The sequence below is a fragment of the Manihot esculenta genome, chromosome 8 (genome assembly GCF_001659605.2).
Source record: "Manihot esculenta cultivar AM560-2 chromosome 8, M.esculenta_v8, whole genome shotgun sequence".
Lineage (NCBI taxonomy): Eukaryota > Viridiplantae > Streptophyta > Magnoliopsida > Malpighiales > Euphorbiaceae > Manihot > Manihot esculenta.
In genome coordinates this window covers 25095035-25109338 of record NC_035168.2, presented here as the reverse complement: position 1 = coordinate 25109338, position 14304 = coordinate 25095035, and the positions used below count along the sequence as shown (strand labels likewise).

The 14304-nt window shown below is 30.6% G+C and overlaps 2 protein-coding genes across 5 annotated transcripts; both read left to right on the top strand.

The window, feature by feature from the left end:
• Positions 1-412: 412 nt before the first annotated feature.
• Positions 413-3646, top strand: LOC110620649 (laccase-4). Its single transcript, XM_043958878.1, has 6 exons — positions 413-596; positions 1076-1227; positions 1338-1582; positions 1697-1825; positions 1919-2884; positions 3309-3646. The coding sequence occupies exons 1-6, from the start codon at positions 477-479 to the stop codon at positions 3437-3439; spliced, it is 1743 nt and encodes a 580-aa protein (XP_043814813.1). The 5' UTR covers positions 413-476; the 3' UTR covers positions 3440-3646.
• Positions 3647-4887: 1241 nt separating this feature from the next.
• LOC110621063 (probable protein S-acyltransferase 16) lies at positions 4888-13221 on the top strand. 4 transcript variants are annotated; one of them, XM_021765106.2, is made up of 8 exons: positions 4888-5017; positions 5776-6153; positions 7856-7948; positions 8035-8136; positions 8349-8426; positions 8507-8605; positions 8706-8801; positions 12633-13221. In XM_021765106.2, exons 2-8 carry the CDS (start codon positions 5881-5883, stop codon positions 12744-12746), a joined length of 855 nt encoding a protein of 284 aa, XP_021620798.1. In that variant the 5' UTR covers positions 4888-5017; positions 5776-5880; the 3' UTR covers positions 12747-13221. The 4 variants fall into 4 exon arrangements, 3 of the variants coding, with proteins under 3 accessions (XP_021620798.1, XP_021620797.1, XP_043814994.1); XM_021765105.2 differs by having other exon boundaries at positions 5771-6153; XM_043959059.1 differs by lacking the exon at positions 4888-5017 and having other exon boundaries at positions 5024-6153.
• Positions 13222-14304: the final 1083 nt, after the last annotated feature.

Sequence of the window (14304 nt, the reverse complement as noted above, 5' to 3'; positions counted from 1 at the left end):
TGATAAACATGCTAGAGGTTTCTTTTTCAAAATATAAATAATGATGTTTTAAAGAGTTTAGCTTAGTTTATTATAAAATAAATAAATAGGAACTCATAATTTATTAAAATAAACTGCTGATTAGTGGAGCTTTTCCTACAACCAATCAACAACTATATTAAGACAAAATTGCAATCTAGCTTAAACAAAAACCGTTAATTAAAAACAGTACTATTCTAGCTTAGACATCACTCTAAAGTTATGCTTAACCTGCTGCCAATCAGACCAAATTTGCAATACAATTTGTTGCTGAAGGTATTGACTTTCATCAACAAAAATCTCACTCTAATTTAACTCACCTAATTTACAAACCCCACCATTTTTTCACTCTATATAAGCATCATCTTCAACACATTTTCTGCATTAATCCAATCAACTCTCTCATCATCTTTCTTCTCTTACTTATCATTTTCCTTGCAACCAAACACCACTCTGAGATGGGTTCCAGCAGTCTTCCAATTTTAATGGCTATTGTGCTTGCATTGTGTAGTTTTTGTATTTTTCCTGAGTTGGTACTTGCAAAACATGCTGGCATTACTCGGCACTACAAGTTCAATGTACGTATCACTTATCATCACTTTTTAGTAAATTTTATAATATATTCAGTTTATTATGTGTATGTGCACCTTGATTTACATAGTGTTAATTTTTGTGTGAAATCCATTTTTTATTATTAAGAAAATACATGCATAAAAAAATGTTTAAATTAAGTCAAAGACACTAATTTTTATTATTTATTATTTGAAAAATAATTTTTTATTATTAGATTAGTGGTTATTGAAAAACTACTCTTTCTAATGTTTAGTAGTTATCAACTACTAGTTTCATTTTTTTTTTTTACATTTATATTTTTTTATTTTTTATAAATTTAGGTATTTATTTATATCTTTTATTCTTATTTTATATTTAACTTTTAATCTAATATTTGTTTTGTATCGAATGCTCTTACTTTAAATACTATAAAAATAATTAATTATAATACAGCTAACAGACCAAACAGTGGCTAAAAAAATCTTTTTTGTTTTTCTTTTTTAAGATCGTGATGCAAAACGTGACAAGATTGTGTCAAACAAAGAGTATAGTGACCGTGAATGGTAAGTTCCCTGGGCCTCGAATCATAGCAAGGGAAGGTGACAGGCTCTTAATCAAGGTCGTCAATCATGTTCAATACAATGTCACCCTTCATTGGTATGGAAGCTAGCTTAACGTTAACTTTTGGGTTCAATCTGTTTTAATTGTAATATTAGTCATTGTATTTAGATCAGAATTTGATGATTATATGAAAATTTACTGAATAGGCATGGAATCAGGCAACTAAGAAGCGGATGGGCAGATGGGCCTGCCTACATCACACAATGTCCGATTCAGACAGGACAAACCTACGTGTACAATTTCACAGTAACTGGCCAAAGGGGAACATTATTCTGGCATGCTCATATCTCTTGGCTTAGAGTTACTCTATATGGTCCCCTTGTCATCCTCCCAAAGAAACATGCCTCTTACCCTTTTCCCCAGCCTCACAAAGAAGTCCCTGTCCTTTTCGGTAATACACGAAAACTGTATTATATATACTATTAGCTTAATGCTTAGAGATTTCGAGCTTTACTCTGTCTTTTGGCTGTGATTTTCTAAAACTTTTTACCTCAAAATGTTGCAGGGGAATGGTGGAAAGCCGACACAGAGACAATTATCAACCAAGCAACCCAAGCAGGCGGAGCACCAAATATCTCTGATGCCTACACAATCAATGGTCTTCCAGGTCCCTTGTATAACTGCTCTGCAAAAGGTTCAGCAACTAATTTGATTTCCTTTTGGTATCATAATGATAATTTCGATTTTAAATAAATAATTATTAAGGAATTATATTAATTTTGTGCAGACACATTTAAGCTGAAACTGAAGCCTGGAAAGACCTATCTTCTTCGTTTAATCAATGCTGCACTTAATGATGAGCTTTTCTTCAGCATTGCAAACCACAGTCTCACTGTTGTTGAAACAGATGCAGTCTACGTCAAACCTTTTAAGACCCAAACTCTACTCATCACTCCTGGACAAACCATGAACGTCCTGCTCAAGGCCAAAGCCACCGCTCCTAATGCTACCTTCTTGATGGCTGCTAGGCCTTACGCCACTGGTCCAGCTACTTTTGATAACACCACCACCGCTGCAATTCTCGAGTATGAGAAACCTTCTCTTTCCAACTCTAACAACAAGAAACGCGATCCCCTTCTTAGGCCATCGCTTCCAATGTTCAACGACACCGCATTTTCCATGAAATTCTTCCAGAAAATTCGTAGCTTGGCCACCGGAAACTTCCCAGCTAAAGTCCCCAAAAAGATTGATAGACGTTTCTTCTTCACAGTTGGGTTAGGGATCCTCCCTTGCTCCAAGAACCAAACTTGTCAAGGACCCAACAACACTAGAGTGGCAGCTTCAATCAACAATGTCTCGTTTGTGCAACCCAACGTAGCTCTTCTGCAAGCTCACTTCTTTAACCAATCAAAAGGGGTGTACACAACTGATTTCCCAGCTAACCCACCTTTCAAATTCAACTACACAGGGACACCACCCAGTAATATTATGGCGACCACTGGGACGAAGGTGGTGGTGCTGCCTTTTAATACAAATGTGGAGCTGGTATTGCAGGATACTAGCATTATTGGGGCTGAGAGCCATCCTCTTCATCTGCATGGCTTCAATTTCTTCATAGTTGGACAAGGTTTGGGCAACTTTAACTCCAGTAAGGATCCTGCCAAATTCAACCTGGTTGACCCTGCTGAGAGAAATACTGTAAGTGTGCCTTCTGGTGGTTGGGTGGCCATACGGTTCCATGCAGATAATCCAGGTGAGCTCTAGCAATGATACTAGCTTTCATTCTTGAGGAGTTTTTAGCTATATATATATATATATATATATATATATATATATATATATAATTTATTATGAAAAGATTGACTTATTAAATGAGTTAAAAAATTCAAGCAGAGATGCATAGAGAATTATAAAAAATATAATTTTCAATAGATGAAATAAAATGATATGGGCGTTTCTCCATTAATTAAAAATTTAAATTTTATATATGAATCATTTTAGAATTTAAGGAATTATTTTATCTTTTTAATGAATTTATTCAATACAAATCTATATTAGTCGAATTCAGTCAACCGATGGTGTATAAAAAAAAAAAAAAGACTTGAGCTATATATTTTATAATATGAAATTAATTAATTTGTTTTATTTATTTATTTATTTTTTGAAATGTTGAACAGGCGTTTGGTTTATGCACTGCCATCTTGAAGTACACACCAGCTGGGGCCTGAAGATGGCCTGGGTTGTCATGGATGGAAAAAAACAGAATCAAAAGCTGCCACCTCCACCTTCTGATCTTCCCAAATGTTAATTTATTTTTTGATACATGTCTTTTTTTTTTTTTTTAAATTCATTTTCTTTTCTTTCCCCAGAAAGGAGGGTGGAATGTTGCTTTCCTTCGCAATTTACCACAGCCCACAAAAAGAAAGGGGGCGGAGTTTTGATTAATTTGATAGGAATGTAATTAGATTATTCATTTTCTTTCGAGAAATAATAATAATAAAAAAAACTATTCATTTTCCATTAATTATATTGTTGCCTAAATGTGTAATTTTATTCTTGAATTTTCATATTAATTATATTTCTAGCAAATATTGTTTAATTTATAAATTTTATGATAATTGAATGTAATATATCTGGAATGAAAACTTGTGCTTATATAAAAAGAAATTTAATTATATGTTTGTTAACAAACATTTACATATAATTTCTTGCATTTATTCAATTAATTATTTTATACATTTTGAAAAATTAAAAAAATAAACTAAAACCAATTTCTCTATTAAGTACATAAAAATAAATATCAATCCAATTTCATTACAATAAAAGATATATATATATATATAGGATGTATGATATTATTTTTTTTTAAAAATGCATTTATCTCTATATATATTAATAATTAGAAAGCAAGAACTTAAAACCATGTTTCTCTGACCAAATTAAAATTAAATATCTTAAGATGGGGGATTTTTTCTTCCCTAAAAATTAAAACCATATTCGTTCCACTTACTTTTCACATTTCATTGTTTCTATTTTTCAAAAACGCTTATGGTTAAAAACTCTACGTTTCATCTTTCTTATAATTATAATTTTTAATTTTAAATAATAAATTATAATTAATCTTTAAAATAATTCATCTAATTTAATAAAAAAAATTTAAAATTTTATATTTTATTACGATAATAATTAAAATTTTCAATAATATACTAAAACTGGCCTTTTCTTTTATAATTATAATCAAACATTAAAATAATTTTGATTAATTTTAAATTAATATAAATATTATGTTATATGTTATTTATTTATTATTAATTAAATTTATATAAGCAATTATTTAACTCTTATCAAATATAAATCTTAAAAACACTTAATTTTTATTATTTTATATTTTAATTTAATTTAAAATGAGAATTTTATATTTTAAATATATATATATTTTTTATCTAATTCAATTTTTTTAACTAAATAAATAATTATCTTTACATTTAAATATAATATGTTATTATTTTTTAATAATAAAATATTTTTATAATAAAACTTGACCTTTTAATTTTGAAAGTTATTTACTATTTGTATATATTTTTTAATTTTATGTTAATTAAAATATTAAATTTTTAATATTTTAAATTATAAAAAATAATATTTATTATAAAAAATATCTTATTATTAAAAAATTTTATATTATATCAAAATTTATTTGTTCCTTAAATAAACCTAGAAAGGGTTAATTGAATTGCACTTATTACATATTATATCAAATGCCAATAAATAGAAATGTAAGGATAAAATCGTCCTAAAATTTTTTTCTTTTCCAGTCGAAGACGAGACTGGGCGATCGTTTCTCTTTCTGAAGATATTCAGCAATTTGAAGACCAATGCTTCAGTGGTACCCTCTTCTCTCTCTTTTCTGTTTATGTATACCTTTTGTTTGCATCCATTGATGTCTTTCTCTTTGTCCTGTCTCCTTATTTTCTTGCTTAATTTCAGTGATCTATATTTATTTGATGGGTTTTTGAGGTGGGTTTTTGCTAATGAAGACTTGGGGCTTCGATTTATACTTCTTTGCAGTTCAGTTCTGCGTCTAATTCCTAAAGTTTTTTGAATCTCTGTTTGGTGTTTGTGAAAAAGAAAGGGGGCAGAGGAAGAGGAACTGTTTGTCCGTTCCAATGAAGATCTAATTCAAATCATTCTTTTCTTCTTTCTTTAATAAAATTTTGGTTGGAACTTAATTCAATTTCTCATGATCTTAATTCTTTACTAAATATGATTCCTCGATTTTCTTTCTCTTTTCCTACTCTTCTCTGCTTCTTATTCTGGCTACTGAGGAACTGGGAAAGTATATATTTGTAAACTTTTATCTTTCTAGTGGATTGGGTTTGTCTTAGTTGAATTTGTCTTCAATGGGAATAATAGATGTTCTCTTCTCATTGTATTAGATCTGCTATTTGTAAGAGTTCATCCATGGTTACAGCTACTGCAGTCTTTCTGTTACCTGTGAATGGTTTCTAAATTCTAAGTCTGATTAGCATCGTTTTTCTGTTAGATTTGTCCAATCTAAAATTTGTATAATGTAAAACATACCTTGTATTTCTCTCGTTTCTGTATCCTTTTCTTGCTTTAATTCTTTCTTTCTCTTCAGAACAGAAATCTGAATTAATTGCCTGATTGTTGTGGGTGGAGCCACCTTCCTGAGCTGACTGTTTTGGAGATGCCATTGTTTTCTCCTTGCACACCTATCCAATAGAGAAAATGAAGCAAGCCTCTGGCTTCTCTCTGCCTGTAACCATTGTCATTTTGGCCATCATCTACATTTACTTCTCAACGCTCTTTGTCTTCATAGATGGCTGGTTTGGCCTTATGTCTTCTCCAGGAATCATGAATGCCATTGTCTTCACTGCCCTGGCTATCATGTGTGTGATGAACTATGCATTTGCCATCTTTACAGATCCTGGTTCAGTCCCATCCACATACGCCCCAAATATTGAAGATGCCAATAACACAATTCATGAGATCAAACGCAAAGTAGAGTAAAATCTTGGGATTCATGAATTTCTATTCATTCATTTGAAATTTGAAATATAATGCCATTGATGCTATTGTATTTGATTTTAGTTTCTTGTACAGCTTTTTAATTTGATCTTTGCTGAATGATTAGGACTTAGAATGTTGTAACCCTTAATTCCTTAATGTCATTTTAGTTGATCTGGATGGAAAGAGATCCACTTATACAAAATTCAAATGGAGTGTATATAGAATCTTTGCATACTTAAAAATCTAAAAACAAAAAAAAAAAGCTTTTATTTTTTGGAAAGTTTAATCTAAAATGGGAGGGAATAGTCTGCAAAAGGATTAGAGGAAGACCCTGTACGCGCGTACAAGTCACCTCTTTAGTGGTTTGCTGGACCTATGTATTCTTCAATACCAGAGAATATGGGTTTCCTAGTTCAAATGATACTTTTACTTCTGGTTGATTCTTGCTAGTTTTTTGGTTTTGCATCAAATTAGTGTTGTGTACTCATGTTCAAATTCTGGGAATTGCCTTCATCTTGTGCCACCACTATAATTTTCTTCTTTAACAAATATATGTCTTACATGTATGAACAAATAGCAAGAGATAAAACAGTTGTTCTCTTTCTGCTATTCAACTTGATTTACTTTGAACCAGAACCATTGCTTGGTGTTCAAACCTTGTCAGAACCTGCAGACTGATTTTTTCGATTTTTGTAAAACTACAAAAATTGCATTTGTAAATTAAGGCCAATATTTATTCTTGATAGTACAGATTAATCAAACATTTAAAAGTTGATGTTTGCCTTTAACATCCAAACTGTCATGTATGCTTGTTCCTAATTTTCACTCTTGGCCTGTTGTATTCACCAAACATTCTTAAATTGAGACCAACACATATTCCTTGAGCATACATTTAAATTATTGACCAAGCATGTAGAAATTGATGATTGGGAAAATAACTCTTTAGTTGTGCCTTTATACAACCTATCTTATATGCCATTGCCTGTTCAAATTTTCAATATAATGCTTGAATGTTCACATTCCTTTGTGAAATATTTGGATTTTCAATCAAGGAATTTGGTTTCATTCGATGTCTGAATGATTTAAGTTTCACAATCTTGTTTTCATTTTATTAGAGATCATAATCTTCTGCTATTCTGATCCTAATCGTGGCTTTGTTGCATCATAATTGTTCTTGACCAATATTTTCCAATAAATAATTGGTATATGCCCAATCTTAATATCTTATACATACCTGAATCGGCTCTTACAAATGTTATCCTTCTAGGCTTAGACTAGTTTCTTTTTCTTTTTCTTTCTTTTTTTCAAAGTTTCAAACAGATTAATTAAGATTTAAGATATCATATCAAAAGCACTTTTTTCTTTCCCTAAAAGAGTAATATTTGTATTGATAACCCTCTATCCAAACGACTCATAACACTAGCAAATTTATTAGTCAGTTACTATTATCGTTTAGATCGTCTTGCTATTTGGCTTATAATTAGGTAGTCATTTGGAGTATGAACTAATTTTCCTTCCTTCAAAATCCACATGGAAATTGAACAAATATTGGATCTAGCAAGTTTCTTATTTGAAAGTGAAATAATCCTTTTTGGAAAACTAAGGAACAATTTGATAACCTGAATTTTAATACTTTTGAGAGTAGTCACGATTTTTCTATTTATGACATTTTAGTTTTTTGATATGTTTGTAGGGAGGAGACTTGAGATACTGTCGGAAGTGTTCTCGCTTTAAACCCCCTCGTGCTCATCATTGTCGCATTTGCAAAAGATGTGTGTTGCGAATGGTATGCATGATATGTATTATAATTCATGCCTTGTCTCAAATATCATGGTTAGTGTTTAAACTAAAGTGCTTCCTGTTGACTGCAAGGACCACCATTGCGTTTGGATAAATAACTGCGTAGGCCATGCAAACTATAAGGTGTTCTTCATATTTGTTGTGTACGCCGTAATTTCATGCATCTATTCGCTGGTATGTCATTATCTTCACAGCAAACGTTATTTGATACCTTCTAGCTTCTTATTAACTATTCATCTATCACTTAATGCATTCAAAGTCTAGCTTGCTATGATCCTTTGTTTTTTTTATGGGTGATCCTTTTCTTTTGTGCTTTTTCACATTATTGAGTAGAAAACTGATAATAACTTCTTCGTAATCTTATTTCTTTCAAATAAATTCTTCAGGTCTTGCTTATCGGTAGTCTAACTGTTGACCCTGAAAAGGATGAGCAGCAAAATGGTGGCTTTTCCAGAAGCATATATGTACATGCCAATACCTATTCTTATGGTCTTAGCTAATTCTGCGTAGTTTGATCACATTGCTGTTTATTTACTATTTTCAGGTTATTTCTGGGTTGTTGTTGATCCCCTTAAATGTAGCACTTGGTGTTCTTTTGGGTTGGCATATCTACCTTATTTTGCAAAACAAAACCACCATTGAGGTTATTTAAAATTAGCGAATCATCCTCATGTTTGTATTTCTCTTTTATGGCCTATTTGATCTTAAATTTTGGGTGCCGTTCTTATTTTGTATTTTGGCAGTATCATGAAGGAGTGAGAGCTATGTGGCTTGCAGAGAAAGGAGGGAACATTTATAAACATCCATATGATATTGGAGCTTATGAAAATCTGACAACTGTGAGGAACTTGCACCCCTTTGCTTTTCTTTCTTGCATCAGTAATCTATTCTGTTCTGCATCTCCAGAGATCTTGGAACTTGGAAAGATGTAGTACTTGGTCTTCAACATAGTGCTGACAATGCATGCCTCATTGCATTGATCCTATTTTGCTGGACATTGCTTCTGGGTTGATGATAGGTTGATTTAGTTTCCATCTGTTTCATATTTTCCTCTTAAAGTCCAAATTTCTTCTATTTTAGGTTGCATAGGAAGATTGATTGACAAAAAAAATTTGATTAAAGAGAAAACTTAGCCAGCTTCAAGTAACTTCCTATTCTGTAAACAACAGAATCATTCTCTAGATTTACACAAACTAATAGAAGAAATAGAAATATCTAGGCAAACAACATATTTACATACTCACAAGTTTACCGATCATTACCAGTCGTTGGCAGACCTATGTGGCTGGTCTCACTATTAATTTATAAAATTTTCTACTAAACTTTTTAGTTACAGGAGAATGCCTCCATTCAATGAATTTAATTGTCCCACTATCTATTTAAAATTTTCATGTATAGTTTATATTTCTAAGAAATGGCTCCACTAAATTTTAAGCATATTTTATTTAAATTGAATAAATGTAATGTTTTAGTACATCAATTATATGTAAGTTTATTGGCCCACACTAAATTTTAAATATTTTTTTAGCTTGGTTGGTCTTGCTCTATCTTTAAGGTGCAGGTAGGTGGTGGGGGAAGGCTTATGTTTGAGTCTTCTTGTCATGGTTTTAAATTGTGGTCACGGCCATGTTCTTGGTCGAAGTCGCAGGTAGCAGAAACAGACCTATAACAACCTTAAAGTAACGGACCTATAACAATCGTAACGTAATAGTAATGGCTTGGAGCTACATAAATTTTTCAATATAATTTGCAAAGTTCATAAAATGAATTAATATCCATAGATATACGTCAGAATAATGTACAAACTATATAATAGACATAAATACATCAAATATAGACTATATAACTAAAATTAAACATCATTATAATAAACTAATGAAATGAAATTAAGTAATACATTGCAAATCAATTACAGAAACATAATTTTTATTGATAAAAAATTATTTTTTACTTTTTTAACCCTAAACCTATACCTTAATTTTTATTTATAACAATTAACATAGATATTAAATTTATAACTTGTTCCAAATATTGAACTACATTATAAATAACCAACATAGATATTAAAAAAAAAATGCAAATAAGCAAATTAAAAAAATAAAAGCAAAAAACAGAAAAATAAACTCATCTTTTAGAAGAAAGACACTAAGAAGTGGAGTAGTTTATAATAGATCTAAGCTTATAGGAGAAAATATAGGAAAAGATGAGTTATTTAAGAAAAAAGAAAAAGAAATTAAAAAAAAAAAAGAGCTTTGAAACTAATGGAATTCATTGGAACCTCAGAATATATTCTATTTGGGATGTTTAGTTTAAGGATTGAATTATTAGTAATGGTTGTTACCGTTACACATGCAAATCAAGAGCCTAATGGGGTAATAGGTAACATCCCCCCTCCCCCCACATTTCCTATTACATAACGGCCGTTATGCTACTATTTAAAACCATGCTCCCTATTTACCTATTTTAAGGTTTATCACTCATTAGTGAGAAAGGGATAGGACTCCCTCTTATGGTGTAGCCCACAGTTGTTATCTGAGCTTAGACTTCCATTGAATCCTAAAAATGAAAATTTAAATATGCCTTCATTAAATTTATAATTAAATACATCAATATATAAGTGCTACATACAAATTTTTCTAAATCGCCATTGTTACCAATCATCTTTGGCTTATGGGTATATTATGGGCCACTAGCTCCATCAATGACTATAATTTACCCGTTTTATGTAATTTTCTCTCTAATTCAGTTATAGCACAAAAATGTTAAGTCATTGTAGTTCCAACATTTTTGTAATTTATTGGAAGAAAGTTATTGCATTATGAGTTTAAAATGCTAGAAAATAATTTCAAATTGATATCGAGTTTGTTTGTAATTGAGGTAAAAATTTCCTTTTTTTATTTTGGAAAAAGAACACCCTTCTACTTGTTGAAAAAGTTGTTTTGCTTTTCTGAAGCTCTTGGGACTGTAACACATCAAATTTAAATTAGAATAAAATTTGAAGGGTTTATTTTTGACGTCATGTTTCTCTTAATAGCAGTTCCAAGAATGCTAAAAAGATTAAATGTCACCACCAAATAACAAAAAATAACTAATGTACTCTGTTTTCCTCAATATTTTTCACAAGTTATTTTGAATGGAAAATTGCTGAGTCTTGCAAGACAACTTTGATTTTTAGCTTTCAGGTTGTTGCTTCTACATTGTACCGCACTGCAAACAATTGAGCATATAGCAAACTGCACTTGAAAAATTTAGAAATGATAAGAAGAAGAAAGCAAGAAAGAAAGGGAAGAGAATTATTGGAAAGGGCTACATTTTCATATTTCTGTTGTGTTCCTAATAATACATAGAACTCCCTATTTATAAATGAAATGTAAATGAGGTGTGTGGAATACTATCTGTAAATCATAAGTCACTCATAAGATTTTGCTAATTACTCCTAAGATTATGCTAATCAATCTCATGATTTCTCAGAAGCATGAAATTCTTTAATGAGATATATCCCGTATATTAAGTAAAAAATCTCGTTATCTGCTACATGCACGAACTCGTAATTATCATTATCACTTTGCAGTGAGCCAATGACAAATTTAAAACTAAAACACTAACAAGTTTACTGCAATGTTTATATGCTTTTTGAGTTTTATTTTTCCCGCTCATTGGACGTATTCATAATTTTCTGCCTAGTGCATCATTCAAATTTAAGAAGCAAATTGAATTGAGAGACTACTATAGAATATATTTCTTTACTATTGAAATATACGCAGATGGCATTTGAGTTTATTCTAGGGTACTACAGTTTCTGAAGATTTACTGTTACATCACTCAATTCTATTCATGCATAGCATAAGGAGGCTCACATTGTGCCAACCACGTATGGTATAGACAAGTTACTAGTCTCATGACATGCCTACTTCATTGCTACCTTTCCTACTATAGCATGGAATTAACTTGCCTAAATACATACATGATTAATCCTTTGACACCTGAATTAAATTGTAACCTATGTAATACCTAAGCTTATAAAACTTACAACAATTAGATACAAATTAGCTATAATATTCATGATTTTGTCAAAAAAAAAGAGTAAAAAATGCTTTAAAATTTTCATAAATAATATATTCACTTTTGTCATTTTATGAAAATTTAGAGCAGAATTAACGAAATTTAGAACATAGTCAATTCTAAGTGGGACTATTTATGTCTTTTCTTTGATAGCTATCCACGATATGACTAATTGGTGTTTAATGGTAGTGTTTTTATGAGTTCAGATGTTCAATAGGTTTTTATTTTAGTTAAGGTGTTTAATAAGTAAATTCGAAATAGTATAAAGTATTTATTTGGCCGATTAACTTCCTAGTCTTGATCCTTGTTAGTTATTTGGTAATTGGTATAAGGCTTGGGCAAGGTTCTATCTCTTTGCTAGACTAGACATGACTGAGCTGTTATGCAACTTTCATTATAAACTATTATAAACCTTCAATCTAAAGATTATTGCAATTAGAGAGTAAACCTAGCAATCAAAAGAAATTAGAAGGTAAAGAGCAATCAAAATTAATTGGAAGGAAAAGACACGTTTGACAAATGAGTTGCAAAATGATTTTTATAGTTAGCGGTTAGCTCCTGAGTTCTTATTCTGCATATTTAAACTCTTCTAAATTTGATATTTTCAGGTACTTGGGCCAAGTATTTTTGGTTGGTTATGTCCTGTATCAGAATATATTGGTTCGGGTCTTCACTTTCGTACAATATATGATGAGCCTCCCATCACATCTACTTCAAAATAAATATCCATTGTGGTTGGTTGTATTGGTGCATTGGCAATAAATGGATAGGGAACTGTTTCAACTCTTGAATGGTGGATGCATATTGATACTTGTATATTGTCCAACTGTGAATCTTGCATCATCACATGCCCATAACGGCTAATGTCCAGACGACTTCTCCACTGCAAGTCTGATGATGCAAGGAAAAGAACTGACCCAGAATAGCTGAAGTTAGTCAATCAGAGAAACTGTGAAGTAATTAGGCATAGCAGTCTTTCTTTCTTTCTTCTTTGTTATAGTTTCTCAGCTAGTTTTGTGGACTTTTGGGATAACACCTTGTGTATAAAGAGGGGATTTGAGTCCCTACTTATCAAAAGGAGCAGGTAGAAGAAGAGATGAGAACATGTAAGATGAGCGGTTAATTCTAGCAATATAGAATTGTAGTCTTTGTAAAACCATAATAAAACGAAAGCTGTGAAGTACTTTTGTTTGTCTATATCACTCTTCTTTACTATTCAAGTTGGTCTCCTTATGTTTTCATTGCCTGCAAGTCTTTAGACCATGTTTGGGGGGAAGATTTTAGACGTAAAGGTTTTTTTTTTTTTCATTAACAAGTGCTGTATTTGTTTGAGAAAATGGTTCAAAAGCTTTTATCATTATTTTTTTAATCTTATTTTATAAACTTTTCCTTGCTCTATTCTTTTTTTTTTTTTTTGATCAATTTTCCTTGCTCTATTCAAATACATTTTTAGTTAAAAAAAAAAACCAAAAAAAGTAATTATTCAATAATGTATTAGTAGTAATAATTACAAATAATTTTTAACTTGAATGCAAGAAGCATGTACAAATGTAATTTGAGTTGAGTTGAAATTTCATCCTATTATTATTTTTTTCTTTATAAACAAATGAACTTAATAATTAATCAAATATAAAATTTTAGCTTACTTTATCTTCATAAATTTTCTATCACTTGATTCAAATATATTATTAAAAAACTGAAAAAGAAAACATTTGTTATTCAATAATAAACATGAATTCCTTTGAAATTTTAACTAAAAATTCAAGAAGCAATTACCAGCCTACTTTTAAGTTTATCTGTATGAACAAATAGACCCCAACAATTAAAAGCCAATGTAATATAAATACGTATATCAATAGAATAAATAATTTTATATTTTTAAATTATAATAATTTGATATACGAGATAAAAAAAACAGAGAAGACATTGGCAGGCAAGTATGCAACTGACTTGCGGTTGTCGAAGCCGGTAAAAAATAACCTCTACGGTTATCAACAATCTTACAACTGCAGATAGTGGTAAAGGATCGAATCCACAGAGAATTGAGTACTTATCTATTTTTCCCAAACAAGATCAATCAGAATCAACTGAAAGCACAATTGAAAGCAAGTAGATCAAAAGTAAAGTGCAATAAAGTAAAAAGAGAGTTTTGATATTGATTTGACTAACAACTATTGAAAGCAATTAAAACAGCAAGTAATTAAAATAAAAGAGGAAATCAATATGAGAAAAGTCTAGTTGAAGATATGGATCCACTTTGGTTGTTAGGGTTGATCATTG

Coding starts and splice junctions, on each gene's coding strand:
- LOC110620649 (XM_043958878.1), top strand. CDS start 477: ATGGGTTCCAGCAGTCTTCCAATTTTAATGGCTATTGTGCTTGCATTG. Junction 1,583..1,696: donor AGAAGTCCCTGTCCTTTTCG/GTAATACACGAA, acceptor AAAATGTTGCAG/GGGAATGGTGGAAAGCCGAC. Junction 2,885..3,308: donor GTTCCATGCAGATAATCCAG/GTGAGCTCTAGC, acceptor AATGTTGAACAG/GCGTTTGGTTTATGCACTGC.
- LOC110621063 (XM_021765106.2), top strand. CDS start 5,881: ATGAAGCAAGCCTCTGGCTTCTCTCTGCCTGTAACCATTGTCATTTTG. Junction 7,949..8,034: donor AAAGATGTGTGTTGCGAATG/GTATGCATGATA, acceptor GTTGACTGCAAG/GACCACCATTGCGTTTGGAT. Junction 8,427..8,506: donor GCTTTTCCAGAAGCATATAT/GTACATGCCAAT, acceptor TACTATTTTCAG/GTTATTTCTGGGTTGTTGTT.